The following is an 18,931-nucleotide window of genomic DNA, read 5'->3' as shown; positions in this document are numbered from 1 at the left end:
ATAGAACCATCCTTAAATGCCTCATCATAAAACACTCCATGGTTTCTAGGCAAGGCCAGTCAATGATGGTGGGTTATTAATAGAGCTGGTCACATTTTTCCATTGAAAATTTTGTATAAAATGAAAAAATGTCTTTCACAAAAAGCTTTTAAAAAAAATCCAGTTTTAAAAAACCTAGAAATTTCAAAAAAATTATATTCTGGCTCTTTGTTTTTTACTCCCTTCTTCCTTCTAAAATGTTGCCCAAAATTTTTAAACAATGAAAAACTGACATTTCATAATTAAAGTTACCTTGAAATTCTGAATTTTTTTGTAAAACTCTGTTTCCTTTCTTTAACCAGTGCTAATTATAAACAACTCCCATGCCCTTTAAATGCTGCTGTAGATGTAGAGAAATGCAGCAACAAAATACTTACTGTTCTGGACTAGACACTGAAGTCCTTCGCCCTTCCACAGCAATGTTGCTCCTGGGTCTCTTAACAACGTGAGGTCTTGGAGGACGAACCTATTATATACACACACAAAATGGAGATATTTCATCAAATACTCTAACAAGCATAAAAACAATAGACACAATGCACATAAAATCTACAAAATTGATCCACTGCAAGCTTAGACATTGCTTCCATTCAGAATCCCTCTTCAAATGTATGTACTCTGTGCCACACTCAAATGATAATTAAATCTGTATTAAACTGAACTACAGTGACCAATATCATTAAAGGACTCTGAAGTAATGGCACTTGTGCAAATTTATATCTAAGTTTAGAAGTCTGGGCTAAGGGTTAAAATGGTTCAACTTATTTTATTTGTTTAAAGCAGCAAATGCCATATAAATGCTTTGGTCAGTTTGGAATCATACTGAAGATATTAGTCATCGGAAGAGTCAGGTCAACACACTGACTGATGGGATATTAGCCATGTAATAAAAGTTTATTTCACTTCTGCATGCAGTAGACAAGCAAATACTAGATCTTCTGACTAAGTCCCCAAATTGTGTGTGTGCCATGTAAAGACTTAATTGCTAAAATGAAAATGGAAAAGTCTTGTATTTTGTTGCACATTGTACTGGAGACCAGAGCTCAACACCAATACCACATTCCTTTTGTTTGCATGTTTGTAATAAACTGATTGACTTTCTATTGCAATCACTTCTGCATAGGGAAGACAGCACTGAAAAATGAAGAAGTGAAAATAAATGTGAAAGCATGAAAACAATTATCCATTTCCAAGATGCCATAAAGAGTTTGGTTCCTTTCATCAGTTTTACAGAACATATTGTTAGATGTGTTTCCATGAACACTGAAGACTTACATATGTGAATTTTATATAGTAGGCTTCAATTACATCTAAAGTTTTTCTGCAGTTAAATGATATATTTGATTTACAGCTTCTAGTAGTCTTATCTAAAGTTACTAATCTATCAATAATCTCCTGATGCTGAGAAACACGGAGTTTTTTTGCCAGTAAAGAACAGAAGTAGACAAGTTTTACAGTAGGGAATGGAACAAACACAGGCCCCGATCATGCAAACATTTACACACGTGCCTAACTTTTCTTGCATGAGCAGTATTACTGAAGTCAATGGGACTACTTGCATGAGTCAAGCTAAGTGCATATGTGAGTGTTTGCAGGGTGACAGCCACATGGTACAGATCACCTTCTCCAATGGGAGCTTTTCATATGTAAGAGTTGTTTTTGTCACAAACCTCTAAATTGTTGACTTAGCCCTACACCAGTTTCAGCAATAATGTCCAAAGTCCCCACATAAAGTAAGGAACACAACTAAACTTCTGCATCCCGCAGCTTGTGCTTCCCTAATAGCTGCAGGATGTAGGAGGCTGTTAAAGGTCTGCAATCTAAATGCTCTTTGGATAACTGGTTAATTTGTTTGCAGTGAGAGATGAAAGTTTTCCCCCCAGTGTCTCTGCATGGTTGCAGGAACATAAAGCTCTAATTTCCTTACCAGGAAAAAGCACTGAATCCTGTGTGTAGGGTTTGCATGATACACACCAACATGCATAACATAATAGCAGGATTATTTTATCAAATTTTCATTTAAAAGGAAATCGTGTGCAGCAGAAATGGAGAAATTCAGGGACGGATTGGTATTGTTTCTGGTAGTGGAGGTGGGTTGGGGGGGGCGAGGGGGGGGGGGCGGCAGAGGGTTTATAAAAAGGTCAGATGTCAAGGTCTCAAAGATCAGTCCCCAGACAAGACTGTTTCTTTCTACAATAAAGACAACTTAAGAATGTGAATTTATGGCAGGAATGGAAAGATTAAGTTTGTGGCAACTTCCACTGAACTTGCAATGTGGTGAAACATGGGGAAAAGAACAACAGAGCTAATTAGAGGAGCTGAGCTGTCAGAGTGCAGCTGAATGGCTCAGTGCCAACAAACAAAAAGAATGGGCTGGCAATCAGCAGGATCGATGGAGAAGACTGCTTCATTAGGGATGATAAAACAGAGAGAGAGGCGCAAGCAAGAGGTACAGAGGGAGGGAGAAAGAGAGAGAGGGAAAGAGGGAGAGGAAGAAAGAAAGCTGTTTAATTAAGCCTGAGCTGGAAGATGATGCGTAAAGCTGGCTTGTCATCGTGCTGTGAACACTTTCACCTTTTGGGTGGTACTCAGGGGGGGACGACTTTGGATGGCTCCTCAGTATTACCAGCCCAGCAGTGTCTGGGGAGAAATGCTAAGAAGGATTTAGAGCACTGTTCTAGGGGGACTGCAGGGGAAAATCAGGAAACAAGCCAATTTCTTGCTGGATTTGAAGCTGTATATACCCAAGCAGGCAGGGTTAAATGTGTACTGAATGCACAAGCACCTAGAAAATCTGATGGTGTGACTGCATGTATGAGAAACAAAGGGTAAATACCTCCCATAGAAGGGTTAAACTTGCACATAATACTCCCCACTTCACCTCAGCACTATTACTCAACATTTTAAGTGCTTTTCTTTAATTGAAAGACATTTCATTCCAGTCCACAGGTCCTGCTCACTGGTTCCTAAACAATGGTTCCTCTGTCAGGGTGTCACATTCATTCCTGAACAGTGAAATATAAAAAGCTTATTCCTGATACGTTTCCTTACTGTGTTTTTATTTCAAATTTCAAAGTCACTTCCAGATACCCACCTTTGCAACGTGTTCTAAGATACAGAGAGGGAAAAACACTCTCTGCAAAGTGCTATTCTTTAAGCTAAAAAAGTGTGATTTATCTATTAAAAACAAAACAGTATTGATAAGCACATAATCTATGGATTTAGTAAACTTTAAAAGACTAATTATGATATTGCCTCCCCCACCCCCGGCCACTCAAAGCAACTCAGTATTCTTCTGAGTACCTGCAAATATTATGTACATGTCATACTTGCTGTAGCTATGTAAAGTTGCTGGAACAAAAGGTCTAGAAATGTATTCTTTAAGAGCTATTTTCATCATACACATTTATCTTGATTTTCATCCCGATGAAGGGAGCACTCCAGTTGCACTTGGTCGCTCAGACTGCTGAATGCAACAGGAGCTTTTACTATTACTTTCCAACCTTTTGTCAGTCACACTGGGAGCAAAAACAGGTGACACAAACACATCATACTGGGGACTACTAATCTATTACATCTGAGAGATTAAACAGACTTGGCAAGATCTGCTGTGATGCAATTCACTATTCAAACTGAAGCAATATTGTTCAGTAACATTTTGTCCACAGAAGTCCACGTGTGGCCTGATGGCACTACACCAGCCTAGGGCAAAACAAGAGGAACGTGAAGTGCTACAGCGATCCTTTGGCTTTAGAAAGACCAAAGGGAAATTTTGTTCCCTGTGCACATATCCTGGAGGGTCTCCGATATGAATTACATTCAAGGAAATGCATAAGCATAGTTAGCACTACCTTTTATACATGTAGAAGAGAAGTGTGTACAATGCAGAAATCCATAACAATGGCTCTTTTAAGCTAAACACCCATCCTTAAAAAGAAAAAAGCATGCCATCTAAACATAAATTTAGGAACATGCATTGAAGGTTAAGTGAACCCACACCCAAGTGCACTGGTTAACCTGCTTGACTGAATATCACAGAGACTAAACATCTTTAGCAAGACTAGATTTGAAAACTTGCTGGTTTGTTTTTTTTTAAATATACATAAAAGGAAGCAAGTAGAGAAAGCATTTGCCTTCTGATGAAATTATGCTCGCTGGGCAGAAATCCTAAATAGAATTAAGTACTCTCTGAGTTGTTGCAAAAACAACTGTCAGCTTGAACTGACACCAACTTATTTCCTTTGGTAAATAACAGTTACTGCTTCAGATCTAGCACAATCTCCATTTTTAAAGGCATCTGGAATAGTTAATATGCAACAGTATGGCTACAAATCAGTGTTTAAAATAGAAAACTGCTTAGACAACAGTTCCTTGCTTAACACAGGTGCCACACTGATTTCTGTGTAGCTTTTCTGTAAAAGCATTTGGTCTTACCAAGATGTTGGGGCCTGCAATTTTTTATACTATATATAATCAAAAGGATCTCCAGCTATCATTTTAAATAAACATTATGCACATTTCTATACAGGGCACAATGTGATACTGCCCAGATACAGATTTCCTTTTCTTTAGACCTATCCACTCACCTACTCTGGGAGGAAAAATTTAACAATCAATCCCAGGGCATTTACAGCAAGACCTGGAGAGAATAAATAACCAAGTGTCAGATTTTTGCTTCCTTTCATATTTATGAGTTTAGTGCAAGTCTTCAAAAGCTTACTGGTTCAAAACTTATGTCAGCCTAGAAGGATTTTTGGGTTTAAATAATCATCACAAGAGTAAAAACAAATGTCACAGAACAGCGGCATCAGCTACCTGCAGAACTGACCTACAGTTGCAGAATTTGTCAAAGAAAAGCAGAATAAAATGCAGGTCCCAAAGTTGTGCCGCAGCAGAGAAGAAGAGAGTTTAGGAGCATCATTCCCATGTTGCTTTTTGCAAGGTTCGACAGTCCAAGATTTAGTAATGCTACTGAGAGCGCAATTCAGGCAGTGTTAAGCTGCGGCAGTGAGGTAAAACTACCAGCTACTCACGGGCCTAGATGAACGCTGTATCTTTGGAGGAGGCGGCCGAGGTGGACGGACTCTTTGCTGCTGTATCAAAGTGGAAACTTAGTAATCAATACATTAAAATATAATCACCCCATATGAAAATACCTTTCGTTTTGTATCAATAGCAGTCCAACTGGGACAACAGCATGTGATTTAACCACACTCCATACTCACCCCAAGTGATGCCAGTACCTTTCAAACAGAGCAATACTGTCATGACCAATAAACAGAAAGAAATAGCAGAACTCTGTACTGGTAAGGGCGCATGTCTGCTTCCTAGGTAGTTGTAAGTTATACCAGATCAAGCTTAGCACACATAGCTCTCTTGATTAGACTGTCCAAAATTTATTATGATATCATAAGATAAACAAGGTGCATCATAATTGATAATTTCAAGTACTTTAGATGACATTTCAGGACATAAAATTGGAGAATGATACTATAATTAGTTTTCCTTCCCTAAAATTCCATGAGTGATTTTAGTGTTCATAAAATGTAGGGCACTTCTTCACCGGAATAAAAGACCTGCAGCATAGCGGCGGCTAGCACAGGCCTTCCCAGGGTCCCAGTGCTCAGGTTCCAGCCCAAGCATCTACACAGCCCTGCAGCCCAAGCCCCATGAGCCTGAATCAGCTGACCCGGGCCAGCCACAGATGTTTAATTGCTGTGTAGATGTACCCAATGTGACTAAGGCTCTGAACCAATAATGCACATAGGCTTAGTAGACCACCTGTTAAAATCAACAGGACTCTTCACGTGCCTGAAGATGAATACATGCTTAAGTGCTTTGTTGATCAGGGGTTAGGGCAAAATCTAGAGCCAGGAATACAGTGGACAGGAAACTGTGCAAGCTTTCTATATTTACTTCTGTCTTTGCACCTGCAACCCCCCAGCTTACTGCACCAGCTCTGGGGCCTAATTTGGAGCAAAAACAATCGCAGGGCACCCATGTACTAATTCAGTGAGGTGGACAAATAAGAACTAGGATGAAACCCATCAGAACCATCAACACTTTTGAATGAAGACACACATCTCCAGAAGTGAAAGGTCAGTGCATTAATTGAAGGTGCCTGTTCTTGTCCCCTCAATTTTAAATTTTGTGTTGGCCAATCCCTTGCTGCTGTAACTGCTGGAAATACTCCTATCCTGCTGCTTCTGATTACGGAGCAAAATAATAAGCTTCATACAAGCAAGATTTTGTGTGCACCCGACTGTTCTGTTGAACTGAGACTCAAGTGAACCATGTGAAGGGAAGTCCCTAAAAATTCCAGGTGCATTTTAGTGCTGAGGACTTGATAAAAACAAGAGTGTAATGTCCTTCTAATGATTGCTTAAATGCATATGTGCTAGGGGACAAACAGAATCCTGCAATGAAGTGAATACAGGATTTTCTATGCATGTCTGCTAGGGAGAATAACAATTGCATCACCACCTAAAAAGTACCACACACACTCTGTAGACAAGATTTCTGTCAACTGTATGGAGAAGGTATACACACAGACAGGGGGAGTCAGGTTCTTCAGATGGAAAAGTAAAAACTACACAGACAGTCAGTATATTTCAAAGAAGACTGCATTTCCATCACTCTATCTCAGCAGCTGTTCTCAACTTTGGATCTGGATTGCAGATGGAAATCTCTCCTCCCCCCAACACTCTAATCCCTGCCCTCTACCCTGGCAGCGCAGCTCTGCACTTTAGCCCTTTCCTGACATTCATACTCTTTTCTGTGTCCTTGCTCCTTTTCAATGTACTTTAAAACCATGTTATTTTGCACTGGATGTTTTTTTATTTCCTTGTTTGCTGCCCCGCCCCTGCCCAATGGGCTCGGGCTCCAGTAGTGGCTCTGAGGTGCCAGGTGGCACGCATGGGTGTCATGGGTCAGCTCTTTACACTGATAAGAGAAATCTGGGCAGGGGAGCTGATGCCTGAGTCTGTCCATGAAAATGCTTCCCATAAAAGTCACCATGGGAACAAAGATTTTCATAGTGAGGTGACATGGCTCCAACTTCATGTAGCTTTCTTTCCCTCACCAAAATTCATCATTCCTCTCCTCTACCCCACGCCTCCTTGGGACTCGCCTGGGGCTGCAGTACATCTTCCCTCCCCATTTGCTCAGGCGTGGAAGTTCTGCCTTAATATATTTAACTTCCTTCATGGAGCTTGAGATATTTATTTTTGATTAGGTTGCAGCAGTCTCACACCTCCTGCAATTTATTTTTCTATTCCGATACACAGCATTTACTACCTTAGTTATCGAACCTCTGGGCTCACTGCAAAGACGCAGCACTGTGTGATTGCTACAGTATTCTTTTTATATTCTATTCTATTTATATTGCAATTTTTTCTATGCTTACCTTTCTGGATGCCTCCTGCATATATGTTTTGCTTTTTATTTGTGTAGAAAACTTAAAAAGTAGTAAGTACATGACAGAACTGGCAGGATGGAATAGTGATTTAGGAAATCTGAGTATTTTCCTGATGTCACAGATTGAAGGGTGTCAGGCAGGTCAGTAATTATGTTTACCAGAGCTGTTTTAATTTAAAACAAAATTGGTTTAATATTTCTCATTTAACAAAAGTAAAACGCCAGTCAAGAAAATGACATTAGGCAACATTTGCAAAAGAAGTTGATGCTACCACTTCTTCAGAATTAGTTCATTTCACCATCTGCCTTTCTTTACTATATTCTACTATGGAAAGCCTTTTTGGTTTAGGATCTGAATTCCCTTGCAACAGCAAAAGCCAGGCAAGTTTTGGAGAAAACACTGCAAGATTATGGTATCAATAGCATCAGCCGAGAAGCCAGAACCAACAGTTACATTGTTAAATCTTCCGAAAACAGGCAACGCCTTGAGAGAGAGACGGACCACTCAGCATCTCAGGACTACCTCCTACCAAGATGATCAATACACTGATCACAGTCATTGCAAAGGCACATACAGCTGAACATTACTTGCCCACCTATATTGCTCACTTGGTGACTTTGTCTGAGAGAATGTGTGACAGGATTCATTACATTACCCGTTCATATTGTCACTTGCTAACAAAGAACAGCAATAGCAATAAAAGCAGCTTTAACGCCTTCTATAAAGGCCTGAAAGCCAACCTTCCACTCAGGCTGGAGGCTGCTCCAATATTAGCACCGTTTTTTTCCCCATGGAGTTAACAATGCACACTGTAGAACCTCAACATACAAATCAGAGCAGCAGCAGAAAAGGCATGGAAAGGAGACACACAAAGGAATGACAGCATCCGGGATATTCCATTGCAGCAGTAACTGGAGAAGTTGAGGGCTAGTAAATTATTTCATTGTTTTCTTCTTGCCTATTCACAAAAAAATAATTTAACTCTTCCATCCGTCAAACATCATTTCGTATTATTTCAGAATCTCTAACCCCAACTATTCAACAGCCACTCGTCAGATCTAAAAAATCATGCAAATGGCTTAAAATTATGAGATTAAAAAAGTAAATTTTCGATTCTTTTTATTTCTCATCTGACCTCTGAGCCATTAGGGTGAACTTTTTCAAGCTCTTCTCAGAGTCTGGGAGAGCTAGATTGTTTTTAAAAAATAAAAGTGAGATTCTCACCTAAATCACTTGACTGCAGGAGGTGGGGCCTTAAAAAAACCACAAATATTGCAACATTCATGATAAAAATGACAAGAGCTGGCAACACTCATTTATAGAAGTTCCCCACTGTCTTCCTCTCTCTCTGGGATTATAAAGTGCCCTTGCTCTCTGTTTGGGCAATTTACATTGGCTTTTTTACCACCACATTATGTTGGAAGCTCAAATTTAATGTTATGTCCAGTATTGCCTGTACTCTCTTTCCAGCATTTCTTTCCTCCTTTAATATACTTCCCCTTCAGTACCAGCATTGATTCGTCCTGCTGCTTTTCTGCACTTTTTTGTTTCACTCATTACATTTTTTACTCCTATTCCCATTTTCTATTAAAGTTATGCATATGTTTTGCTAGATCAGGACCATACATCAAGTCACTGCTGGAAGCCAACCCAGGATGGATTCATCTTCAAACCTGCTCCCATTAGATAGTTATTCAGTGGCCTGTGGGAAATGCATTTGGTGTCCCCAGTGGACACATCATCCTCATTCCAGGTGACACCACTGTTACCAATTTCACCAATGAAAGGAAACACTGAATGGGTTTACAAGGATTTTACTGTCCCTCCAATCAGGGTTGAGGCTCATTGGCAGGTTGAAGGAAGCCAGATTAGACACACCACATCATTAACAGAGCAGGGAGAGTCTGGCCTGGCTAGATGTACAGTTGCTTGCAGATGAGCCAACCTCTGACTACTGGGGTTTAGGATGCAACTTTCCGTGGGGGCAGGTTATTCCTCTCTGCCTATTGCAAGCTTTCTTGCACTTTGTTTGAAGCAGCCGGTACTGGCCTGTATTGATGGCAGCATACTGGACACCTGGTCTGATACAGTATGATCATTCTTATGTTCCTCTGAGGAGCAGCATGGGTGGACTCCAGAGGAAATCTCAACCAGTCACTCTTTGGTCAAGGATGATGCTGTGATGCAGGGCCTTGGGGGAGGGGAGGAGGCTTTGTTCTTTCCCTATACTACGGAAAGTATTCCTTTAGAATGCTCTGGTTTGCCTAAGGCTAGAGCAAGGCTTGATTTGAGACAAGCCAATGCACATTGTGATCAAGTATCATTTTTGTTCCATGAGATAAGCACGAAATCCAGGCAAGTGAAAATGAAAATTACCATATATATTGATGTATAAGCCAACTGATTCAGGCTGAAATTCAAAGGTCACAGAGGAGGAAGAAAGGTGTTCAAGGCGAGGGGAAAGAGCAAAGCCCCAAACCTACACCAAATGAGAAAAGCAGCGTTGCAAATATGTATGATGTTTAAAATGCAAACTCTGAAAGCGCACATTTGACTTATACATGGGGCACTGACTTATGATTGAAATTAGAGGCCTGTTTATAAGCAAGTCAGTAGACAAAGTATGCTATGTAGAAACAAGTGTGTTGGGAGGGGGGAGGGGGCGGAGGAACAGAACAGCAAAGTACCCTTCTAAAGAAAGTGGGACTCAAATACCACTTCAGCTACACCAATGCTTACCCCTAAGCAGAATTTCCTGAACAGGCAGAACACCAAAGATGTGGACGTTCTATTTCCTGGGGCAGTTATACCAGGAATAATGAAGCCACAAACCTTGCCAGCACCCAGTGCAGTGTAGGTAGTGACAAAGATCCCACAAAACCTGCAAGGAGGTATTATGCCAGGATATGTGGCAGGAGAGGGGGAGGAGGTCTATGAACCCCAATGTCTAGATCTAATGATTGAGGGGAAGAGTGGTACGGACACCCGCAAAAAGTGGTGGAGTATACCTCAGAAACTGGGGTGAAGGAGGAAATGGCACAGGCAGGGCAGGGAGCCAGTACTTCTGTGAGCACTTTTGCAGGAGAAGGGGGCTCTTTGACTGGATTGAATCCAGGCACCATTTACTTTTGATCCCCCAAAGAATGACTGTTTCACTCAAAGCCCCATGTTGGAAAGTGCCTATTTGTTTTCGAAACAGGTGTTATTTATAAAGTTTCATTTTAACTACAGGCTTACAATCAGACCCATTCAGCCCTTATAACAAGTGCTTTTCCAGAGCTTACTGATGAAGTAGTAATTGTCTTCTTTGTACATTTAGTTATTAGAGATAGACAGGCCTCTTAGATTATCAATAGTAGTCCATCCCTTTGCAAATGCAGAATTGCTCATTACAATACTTCTTCTAGTGATTTAGCCAGTCTAATTTAAAATGGCTCCAATGATGAGACTTTCACAACTTCCCATGGAAGCCTATTCTACACATCTAATAGTTCTTACAATTAAAAAGTTAAGCCACTTTAAGAAAACATCACTTCAGCTTTAGAAACTTTTGGTTTCCTTGAGGCTCCAAAGTAGGAATCAATTTATAACAAACATATCATAACTTCCAGAACGGTAACCCAAGCAATGGCAATTCAAAGCCTGACCCCAACAGTCTAATCCTGAATTCCAATAAGCTTTGTGTAAGAAGGTTTTTAATCTCTGAATCTTTCCTCTGGTCATTGTTGAGATGAAACACAAGACCACATATCCATGGCAGCAAGGTTTCTTAGACCATCACACTGATAAGTAACTAAATCAATGTTGTAAAGCAGGACATAAAAGAACAGGATAAGGGCACTAGAAGGTAATTGACATGGAGGTCTACCAGAAGATAACACTTATTTTGTCCTTTGCCAGAGCTTCATTTTTATTGTTGATGTTTGTATGTGTCACCAGGATGGGATAAGTAAGTTTATTCATAGCACAGGAAGATCATATTTACTATAATAGCATCTGATTGAAGTTAATTTGTTGATGCAGCAAAACACATTGTTTCCAAAAGGTCAGTAGTGAAACTGGTGTTGGAATATCAACTTAATTACCTGTGCTGCATGGATGAATGGGTACAACGCAGTGCATGGCTGCATTGCTGAAAGCAGCTAAATTACCATACTAGGCATGATTTTGAATGCATGTATTGTAGAGCCTTTTCTGTGAAGGAAAAAAATGTCTAAATTAGGACATCTTACTCATCGCTATTTACCAACAGATCTTTCTTACTCTGGATATTTTCTTAATTGTGTTGTTCCAAACACTTCCAAAGTGACAAGACACTAAGCAACTTTACAAAAAACTAATTCTAAAGATGCATAGTGGGCACTGATTTTGGGTTTTTTGTTTTTTTTTTTGCTTTTACTAATTATTGGACAAGTGATTTTAAACCATAAAGTGCCTGGGAATAATTCTTTGAAATTTTTACAATGCAAAGGGCACATATTTAAAAATGATATAGCCAAACAAATAATAAAACAACATATACTACATCCATTGAATTTTCACAGTATAGCTATTTATTGTTTCACACCAGAGAAGACATTTAAAAAAAAACGCATCATTTTCAATGTGTGAAGTAACAGTTAGTGAATAGAATATTATCTCAAGTTATAACTGTGAATATCCATTGAGATAAAGCAGTTATTCTTCCCAAAACGGTATTGAAAACAACCTTTATCAGTAGATTAGAGGTGTTATTTCATTTGCAGCAACAAGTGCACTTAGAAAAAGTTATGAGCAAAGGCAGGGTGTAACTGTAAACAAAAAAATTGTGCTACACTGGCACATGCAGTAAGAAGTGTTGCTCACAATCACAGAAGTTCTAATTCTAGAGGCAAGGGGGGTATATTTAATGGATTGCAAGCAGAGTTTCTTCTACATAAAAATCATGGCTGTCTCAAAACATAGGATGGTTTTGGAAAACTTTAAAGTGTTTTAAACAAAGATACAGGGGCAAGAGAGGGCCTGTTCTGAATTTATCAACACTTACTCTCTTTTATATGCTGATTTTGGAAGAATATGCCGAACCCTCAGCGGACATTCAATAAAAATGGAGAAAATAATCACACTGAAAAACGTACTGACCCTAAAAAGATTCAGTAAGGAAAGTAGGTAGAATCTATGAGGCAGCTGCTTTATTACCAGTAGCCCATATACTGTTTTATACATACTCTCATATGCAGAGATTGGGATGACATGACTACATATATTTTAAATTCATAAGTCAGAAATATAAATCTCTGTGCTTTAAGCAGAGGTCTCCTTCCTTCAGTCACATTAGAGGATTGAAAGGGTAGGACAAGCCACTAAAGAGATACCGAAAAAGATGACACCTCCCCCTGGCTTGTCCTAAAGATGTGCCATGAACCTATGATGAGAGGGAGAAAGAGTCACAATTAAATGCTCTCATTAGCTTAATGAGAGGGACTGAAAAAATTCCGTTGGTTAATGTTTCTAGCCAGGCAGTTTCCACTATGCAACAACTACAGAAGGATAGGAGAGGGAAGTGAAAGATTTATGCAATCCTCTTGCTCCCCTGTTAATACAGAGAAAGGACCAACACTTTGTGAACTTGCAGGCATGCTTGGTATAACACCAACACGGGTTTCTCCTGATGTAGCTCCAAAGTGACAGTGATAAATAAAGCTCTTTGGAACATTGTCCACTCTCAAACCAGGGCCTCCAGTCAATGTCCAGAAGGGCCTCAGCCATTCTGAGGCTATTGGGAGCCCACTCCCTGATATGCAGGAGGGATTCTTTTTTCTGGACAGAATTTGGTTTTTTGAAGCTTGGTTTTTATCATTAGTCTTCCCTCAGCTCAGACCAGTGCTATCCTTCCCTGTGGCTTCTCGAGGATGAGAGGGTCACAAACCTTTTGCCAGGGGAATTGATGGCAAAGTGCCCACGCTACACCCATAAATCCCACACTCTGCAAATCATCCCAGAATAGCTGGATGCTTCTTTGACATTTTCATATTTTAGTATTAAATATACCACCTTTGGTACTGAGAGCTGGAGCCTGAATTGAAAGACAGAAAATGCAGAGAGCATTGCTTAGACTCTTTCTATGGAGTGTTAGGATTTAAAACCAATTCTGTGTTTAAAAGCCCAATGCTATTTTAAATAGTAGACAAACCTCTTTGATTACACAGTTCAACAGGAAGAGTATGAAATACTGTTGTAATTACCTCAAAGAAGAGAGCATTTTATTATCTTTCATAGAATTACACATGCATGTTTTTCCATGTGTGTGCTACGTGGAGCCGACATTTTCAGTGCACGCTCCCCAAGTAGCACATATTCTTATACAATGTTGACAGGAGGAGTATTTTGTAGTGGTAGTGGTTAATTTGTAGTGGCACTTGTGGTTTGAAGGCTTGTCAAGATGTCTGATTACTTCCCATGAAACTAGCTCCAGTGATGGGAAAGTTCATGTGCTGTGCAAAAAAAAAAAAAAAAAAAGAGCAGCAAGAGAAACCACAGAGGAGGATGGAAAGGTGACTTGGGAGATTGGCCACTTGGTTACCGTAGTTTCATTTTTTTTAATGTAGTGTGACTAGCTGTAATCAAAACACTAAAAAAAGTTAAACAACTCTTCAGACTCCATAACCAAATGGCATATTCTAAGACACTACATGAGCATGCAGTTCTGTAAGCTATATGTAATGCAGTCGCTCTCCTTCATAGGTGACAGGTGCCTATAGAACATAAAAATACTGAGAACCTAGGGACTTCATTATCCAAAAACAGCCTACGATGTGCTCAAATTACACCCCCCCCCCCCCCCCAATCAATTTTATTTTTGTTCACATGCAAAGAGGTGCAAGCCCAGAAGGGTAAAAGCATCATTCTCCAGGCAGCTAAACATTCAAGTTAGAAAGTTTATTCTCAGTATTTTCAGGCAGTTTCTGGCTGTTTTGTTTTTGAAGAGCTTTGGCACAGGTCCCTCCTCTGAGCCTTCCTTATGCAACATGCTTTAGCCATTAGTACCTTTCAGGTATTACTTTTGCAACAATGCACTAACTTATATGTGGGCATCAGTCATGGAGAAATAGATCCATAAAACAAAGGAGAATTCACTACTTACAGAGGGACTTTCTCACAAAGCAAGTGCTTCACTTGAAGAAATCTACGTTGACAGCAGATTGCTGTGTCCCCTCTATTATTACTACAGTTGCTGCTGTTTTTACAAGGGCTTTGTGCCCCATGGCACTCAGACCCAGCCCAGTTTCTTTTGGATCCTGCAGTGAAATCTGAACCCTACACTTATGGTATCACAGGCTCCGATCCTGCGCTGATAATTGTGTGGGCACAGGGGAATACCCATAGAATCAGGGCAAGTCTACCACCAAGAGAATGAATGATCTGTCACAAACTCAACATCCTTCTATCTTCAAACCTAACATAACTTTCACTTGCATTAACTGGCAGGGAATACATTATAAAGTCAATAGGGGAGCAAGTAACAGGAGAACATGGGCTGGGAGAGAGAACAGTCTGAACTTACTGAACACTGCTCCTATTCTGGGTCACTAGCTAAAACAGCAAGGAGCTTTTAAAAACCATGTGCACAGGTAAAACAAAGAGAGGAGGGTGTCTGAAGTATGAGACTGATGGAAAATTTTCCTAAGTTTCAAAGCGCCTCTGCCAAAACAAGACAAGTTTCTATTGAGGGTGCTTTTCATGTCTCTTTCTGCTCTCCAATACAAATGGATGGAGAGGCATGTTTCAAGAATTCCTGGACCCCTGGAATATATTTATTCCCATGTGAGAAAGTCTATCCATCCTCTGTCTCAGCAGAGTTTAAAATCACAGCTAATAGGTTAACAACTGTTTTTCTTCTGCTTCAAATGAAGAATATCAGAAAGCTGGGGGAATGTTCAGCTTCCCAATTTGTACTGACTGCTCACAGCTACCTGCAATGTCTGTTTGACAGGACTGACATTTTGTACTGCTGTGAGACGGGAAAACGTGTGACATTTTTATTCATGGTGGCGTACGCCCTTGTAATGATCAGCCCTGGTCGATGTGCTTACTGCAGCAGCCCCTGAGCCCTCGGAGAACAAACAGGAACCGAAGGTGCCAGCAGTTCGACTGCCTTATTAAACACCACCAGGATTCTAACGAAGAGCAACTGCTGGAAAATCTCACTGTCAAATCCTCAAGGACAGTGTCATCGCACAGCTAACTGCATATATTTTTCATTTAAAATACTGGAAAATCCAGCAATGTGGTATTAAAAATAAAGAAAAAAGCCACACTGTTTTGTGTGTGTGTGTATATATATATATATATTTAAACTGGTCACTTTGTCAGCTTCTCACAGGGCTATCAGCAGGCTTGATATCAGAATTCAAATCTAGGAAATCCATGCAGCCCAGCTGATTTTAAATGAATGTCAGCAGATAGATGCATACTTCATTATATTTTTAAAAGCCATGTCTCTCTATCAGGAAGGATACTTGAAATAAGCAGGCCTTTCATTTAAGGAGTTCTAAAAACCTCATTGGCTATCTCCCTGGTTCGGCTCCAGCATTTGCTGAGGAAGTCTTTATGATTAAGGCAGAATCCCCTCCACCACCACCACCAAAAAAAATTACACTGCATCTAAATGTACAGCATGGCGCTTTGTAACTGTTCGACTATGTGCTAATCAGCCCTGGCTCTGAAAGGCAAATCCAAATACAGCCAGCCAAACAAGCAATCACAGTGAGCTTAGCAGTTAGAAGAACTGCATGTTATGTTTCACATACTCCCCTTTTAATCCTTCTATTGAATCGAGGGGCCCAGAGGTCAATTTAGACAGTTCTGGCCTAACTGCACATATTCACTTGATCAGTTACATATAAGAAACTTCTGGATGCTGATGTACATTGACAGACTAAGCAAGTCATCCATAAGACCCTCTGAGCTTTTCTCAGGTTGTCAATCTAGGTGATTTGGTTAGTCTTGCATGCACTGATGTATTTATTTTATATATATGTATTATTTATAAAGCACAGTTATGTTTCCATATGCCAGCAGTGATGTGCCAAGATACTCTCTGCAAGTCATTTATGGGTCTCTTAGAGTAACAGGCCTAACAAGGAGACTGTGTACAAAAATGTTACAGTTGCTGTAGCTTGTCACAAAGCCCTAGAAGGGCTGCTAACCTACCGTGTTTCCTTCACACATCCCGATTCAAGGGTTATCACATTTGACTTACATGTGCCCAGGGAAGCCACTTTATTCTGCACAGCCACGTAGACCAGTCTCATTTAAAGCATTTAGAATGCCAAAGAAGCTGACAAATCATAGACCCTGATCCAGAATATGCATCTGTGTGCATCAAACACCTTTGCCTCTTCTGATCTGAATGCAGGTTTGGGGTCCTACTGTATGTGTCACATTAGCCGGAGCCTGAGCTCCTATGTAATGTGAGCTACACACACATGGAGATATTATAGTAGCCAAGGACATAGCTGTCTTGGAACTCATTAGAAAATGTTGGCAACTGAGCAGCATGAGAGGCAGTAACCTTTGGGCATACACTGCATGTGGTGTAGGTGCATATCTTCCTAAAGAAAGAGCCAGGTCTCACTTGTCAAATATTTACACGCATGACAAGAGCATGAGCCATTTAGTTAGATCATTCCTAGCCTGTGGACTGTCACTCCTGCAAATCTCACATACCGTAGAGCCGGTTTCACCCAAGTGCATTATTTCCCTGGTGGACTGACATTATTTTCAGTCTCCTGCCAAAGAACAACATCACTGTAAAACAGCAAACGACTTATTCTGCAACACACACCAGATGAACAACTGTTTCGGAGCCAAGTAGAGTCCTGGCCCTTTAAAATTCTCCTCTCCTGCAGGGGAACCTCCACTGAAGAACACTGAATTCCTGTTTAAAAAGGTGGGGTATAGGGAGATATTGTCCTTTTGTGCAGAACAGAAAGATTTTAAAGTGCCAGAACTATATTTGTATTAAACCCACCAAAACAAGACAAAGAGATGAGGGAACCCACACTCTACTCCTTAGAAAGGAAAAGGGAGGCCACCTTGTCCATTAGTGGGGAGGAAAGGGATGGAAGCTTGTTTCTTTAATGAAGATGCCTATTCCATTAGAGAGTTGGGTGTGGTATGGGGGTAGAGGGAGAGCCTGACTCTGAAACCACAGCATACAACTGCAAGAATATTAGAACCTGAACTCGTTTTCCCTTTTGATTTCTACCTCACTGCAATACAATTCCTGCTGAGTTGAAGGGGGAATCTGCAATTGTTTCAATGTACCTGTATGTGAAGAGAGTCACATGATGTGGCAAAGCAGCCTTCGTCTCCTCCTCACTTGATCTCCTTTATACTGGAGATAATCCCTCCTTGTGCTTGCCCCTAGCCTTACTGATCCAGTTTTGCATTTCTGGAATGTAGCTAGCTTTTTCTGTTTTTTCTCCCTGACCTCCTTATGCTGTTTAATCTTCCCTGCCACACTAGCATCATTTGTTCTGCACCTCTAGAAGCAGGCCATAAGGGAGGAATGAACATGCCTGCATAGCTCCCTTAGACCAAATGATCAGAACAGCAAATAGGTTGGAAATTTCCAAGCCTGCGCCTCACAAAAGTTTAATTGCCAATAAGAATCCAACTCGGAAGAGCATTCTGGATAAGTGGGAAGCCCATTTAGATTCACAGATAGGTTGCTTTAGTAATGTGCATACCCTTTCAATTTGTTCCACTATTCCTGAAATTCAGATCAAATTGGTTCCCCAGAATGTTAATTCTTTCTAATTTGCATCAGAAATGGAATATAATTGAATCTCTTAAATAAATGGGGACTTGAGAAAAGTCCTTTGCATTTTTTCTCCCTTTCCATTTTATTGAATTCCACCTTTTGAAAACATAAATGAAATATGGATAATTCTATTCCCAGATAACAACAACATTCCTTGAACACATTCAGACTGACTGCAAACAATTAGAGAAGTGATTAGAACTGCCAGTATAATTCGCTTCTTGTGGAATGATACATGAAGAGAGATGGGGCTGAACATTTCCCCAACAGCCAATCGTTGAGTCTGATCATCCATATCAGCGTGGGTTTGTTTTGTACAGTATTGTACCCTGCTGTGCTGTTAATGGTGTCAGCTCCACAGGGTAGGACTCCCATTGCCAACCATCCGTAAATTTACGGACAGTCAGTAAAAAAAATGTACAATTTTAACACTGTAAGTAAATCCGTAAACAAATGAAAATGTCCGTAAAATTGGGTAGAAATAAAACGTATTGTATTTTGACATTGATTGTCGCTGTTCAGAATCACTTCTTGTATCATAAAACGACACTGATCATGACTATCAATTTTCTGTTTTCTATTATTGCACACACCCAAAGAACCTGATTGATCAATTAACTGCAGGTAAAACAATTGCATAATTCCAAATTCCTGTGTACGGAGCGAGT

At 40.2% G+C, this 18,931-nt stretch overlaps 1 protein-coding gene across 5 annotated transcripts in view; it reads right to left on the bottom strand.

The window, feature by feature from the left end:
- The window catches only part of DENND1A (DENN domain containing 1A), a 339,130-nt gene that overhangs the window by 27,904 nt on the left and 292,295 nt on the right, over positions 1–18,931 (bottom strand). For all 5 annotated transcript variants that reach the window (XM_067541721.1, XM_067541722.1, XM_067541718.1 and 2 more), the window contains one exon: positions 417–505. In XM_067541721.1, the coding sequence (XP_067397822.1) occupies positions 417–505 (89 nt within the window). The remainder of the gene's footprint in view (positions 1–416; positions 506–18,931) is intronic.

The sequence above is a fragment of the Emydura macquarii genome, unplaced genomic scaffold (genome assembly GCF_026122565.2).
Source record: "Emydura macquarii macquarii isolate MOO-44397 ecotype Brisbane River unplaced genomic scaffold, CSIRO-AGI_Emac_v2 contig_691, whole genome shotgun sequence".
NCBI classification, from domain to species: Eukaryota; Metazoa; Chordata; order Testudines; family Chelidae; genus Emydura; species Emydura macquarii.
Note: the sequence above shows the minus strand (reverse complement) of the source record. Positions and strands in the feature narration are given on the sequence as shown.